This window comes from Cyprinodon variegatus, unplaced genomic scaffold, assembly GCF_000732505.1.
Source record: "Cyprinodon variegatus isolate N-32 unplaced genomic scaffold, C_variegatus-1.0 Scaffold142, whole genome shotgun sequence".
NCBI lineage: Eukaryota > Metazoa > Chordata > Actinopteri > Cyprinodontiformes > Cyprinodontidae > Cyprinodon > Cyprinodon variegatus.
The window spans coordinates 76,915-79,240 of record NW_015150595.1 but is presented as its reverse complement, the minus strand read 5'-3'; the positions used below and the strand labels follow the sequence as shown (position 1 = coordinate 79,240).

The window sequence follows — 2,326 nt, the reverse complement described above, 5'->3', positions numbered from 1 at the left end:
GCTTCATCTGGATTATAGACAGATATAGCTGGGTATCATCAGCATAACAGTGGAAATTAATCCCATGCTGTCTAATAAAGTTTGGAAACAGATAGGCCTTATAGTGCGGAAAATACGGTTTGTACGTTTATCACCATCATATAGGTTATAAAATCCAAGAAAGTCTAACAATAAAAATGTTAATGAATAATAATAATGTTTAATTGAATACAGGGTGTGAATAATTCTAGAATTTCTAGTTCTAGTTGATGATATTTCTGTGGGATAATGCCCATCCTTCCTCTGATCCTGTTTCAGCTGAACGGCAGCACTCAGGTCAAAGTGCCCAGCCATTATATCTCCTCCCAGATGTTAGCTCCTCCTGGACCAGCAGCCTCCCTCCCCAGACCAGCAGCTCCCACAGAGTCTAAAGCTTCTACCTCCTCCTCTGATGGGGGGGCCAACTCCCCTACATCTCCCAGTAAGTGAAAAACCAGTTTAAAATCAAACATGTGGAGTCAGGTTCCTTTGGCTGGAGATGTTTGGCTCTTCCTGTGGAGAGGAGGCTGAGGTCTCCATGGAGGTAGATTTCAGGTCCGTCTGTCTGAGGGTTGATTGGGCCTGAAGCTAACGTGTGGATGAAGCCATCTTGTTCTTCTTGGCGGCTGGAACGGTGGACTGTTGGTGGACATGGCAGGGGATGGGGTGGGTTTACCTCCTTCCTGTGGGATAGACGGCCTCCTCCATCTGTGGAAACAAAGACCAGACCTGGAGCTTAGATGCTAAACGTTATCCTCTGTGTTTGATGGAGGAGCTTTGTGTTGATAATAGCGCCTTAAGCTAACGTCCGTGTGTGCTGCCCTCAGCATACTCCGCGCCTGGGACCCCCCCTGCCAGTCGGTCTTCCTTCGTTGGAATCAACCCTCGGGACCCGGGAGGACTTTACCAAACCCAGGTGAGTCCGGATGTTTGAACAGCTCGGCTCATTATTGATTCAATTAAGCATCAGATCCTCACTTTAATGTAATCCGGTTTAATCCGGCTGGTTCCTAAGAAGCAGCATGGAGCGGATTAACTGTCGTAGCAGTGAGGGTCAGAGTCCTCTGACCGTTACCAACTAGTTAACGTTGGAAGGGTCACTAAGGATCGGAGGCGGTATGACATTATCTGAACCATGAAGGTCTGCACAGCGTCCACTAGGAGGCAGCAGAGTCGCCTGCCTTAGAAAAATAGCTTCTAAGAATACTAAGAATTTTAAAGAGAATTAAAACGTTAATCAAGTAGTAAAATCTGTTAGATGCCAAAGCTAACGCCAGCATTACTTTGACCCAGATGTGCCAGAATTTTGATTATTTTTAACAAACTTTAACAGAAACCAGACTCCATGAGGGGATTAAGGAAGCAGTCTTTATTTCCTTTGTCTGTCGCCATGGCGACTGTAAGCCTCTCTAGCTGTGAAGTTTCTATCCTTCTCATCCTCGTCCCACAGCTCCCAGTTGGATGCTGGTTTAATGAAGTCCATCCAGCAGTTTCCTGCAGATCAAAGCTGCCCCGACAGATGGAGGCAGTAGTTCGCCTCAGAACCAAAAGAAGTACGGCAAGCAGTGGACTGATAAAAACAGGCCAGAGTGTTGAATCTAAAGACTTTCTTTAACCTCATCTGGTCCCAAAAGTTGGCATCAGGATTCGGAGACTGATTGCCAGTCTGTGATGGTGTTCTGTGGGATTTAATCATTGGCCGTTTCTCACTATGTGGACTTTGGCGTTCTCGTGAAACGTCATCAGCCTCAGCCCGAGTACTGTTCCAGTTCACCAGAACAGCAGACCGAGAACAGACAAAGTCTCTGGATGCTGTTCTCGCCCCTCCCTTTTTACCCAGCATGCATCAGAGCAGATTTGTCTGTTCTTGAGATTGACAGCTGTCCCAGCATGCACTGCGGCAGCAGCAGCTTTCAATGAAGCGCTCATTTGAAAGCTAAAAGTTCCCTTTCTGTGTCTGTTGTTCAATAAAAGGAAGTTTGAAGATCATTTGAGGCGAGAACATTATACTTCAAAGCTTCACTATATGGTCCATTTACCGATTTAATGTGTAATTTTGAAAAAAATCCAAAGTTGAGAGACCCGCTGCAACCAGCGGTGCTCCAAAACTAACGTTAGCCCGTCTGCAGCTGCCAGGGCTAACGTTAGCCCGTCTGCAGCAGCCAGGGCTAACGTTAGCCCGTCTGCAGCAGCCAGGGCTAACGTTAGCCCGTCTGCAGCAGCCAGGGCTAACGTTGGCCCGTCTGCAGCTGCCAGGGCTAACGTTGGCCCGTCTGCAGCTGCCAGGGCTAACGTTGGCCCGTCTGCA

At 47.6% G+C, this 2,326-nt stretch overlaps 1 protein-coding gene across 1 annotated transcript in view; it reads left to right on the top strand.

Annotated features, from left to right (window-relative positions):
* LOC107086060 (nuclear factor 1 C-type-like) overlaps positions 1 to 2,326 on the top strand; it is a 19,231-nt gene that overhangs the window by 8,252 nt on the left and 8,653 nt on the right. The window contains exons 5-6 of the mRNA XM_015376801.1: positions 298 to 460; positions 846 to 934. Of these exons, the coding sequence (XP_015232287.1) occupies positions 298 to 460; positions 846 to 934 (252 nt within the window). The remainder of the gene's footprint in view (positions 1 to 297; positions 461 to 845; positions 935 to 2,326) is intronic.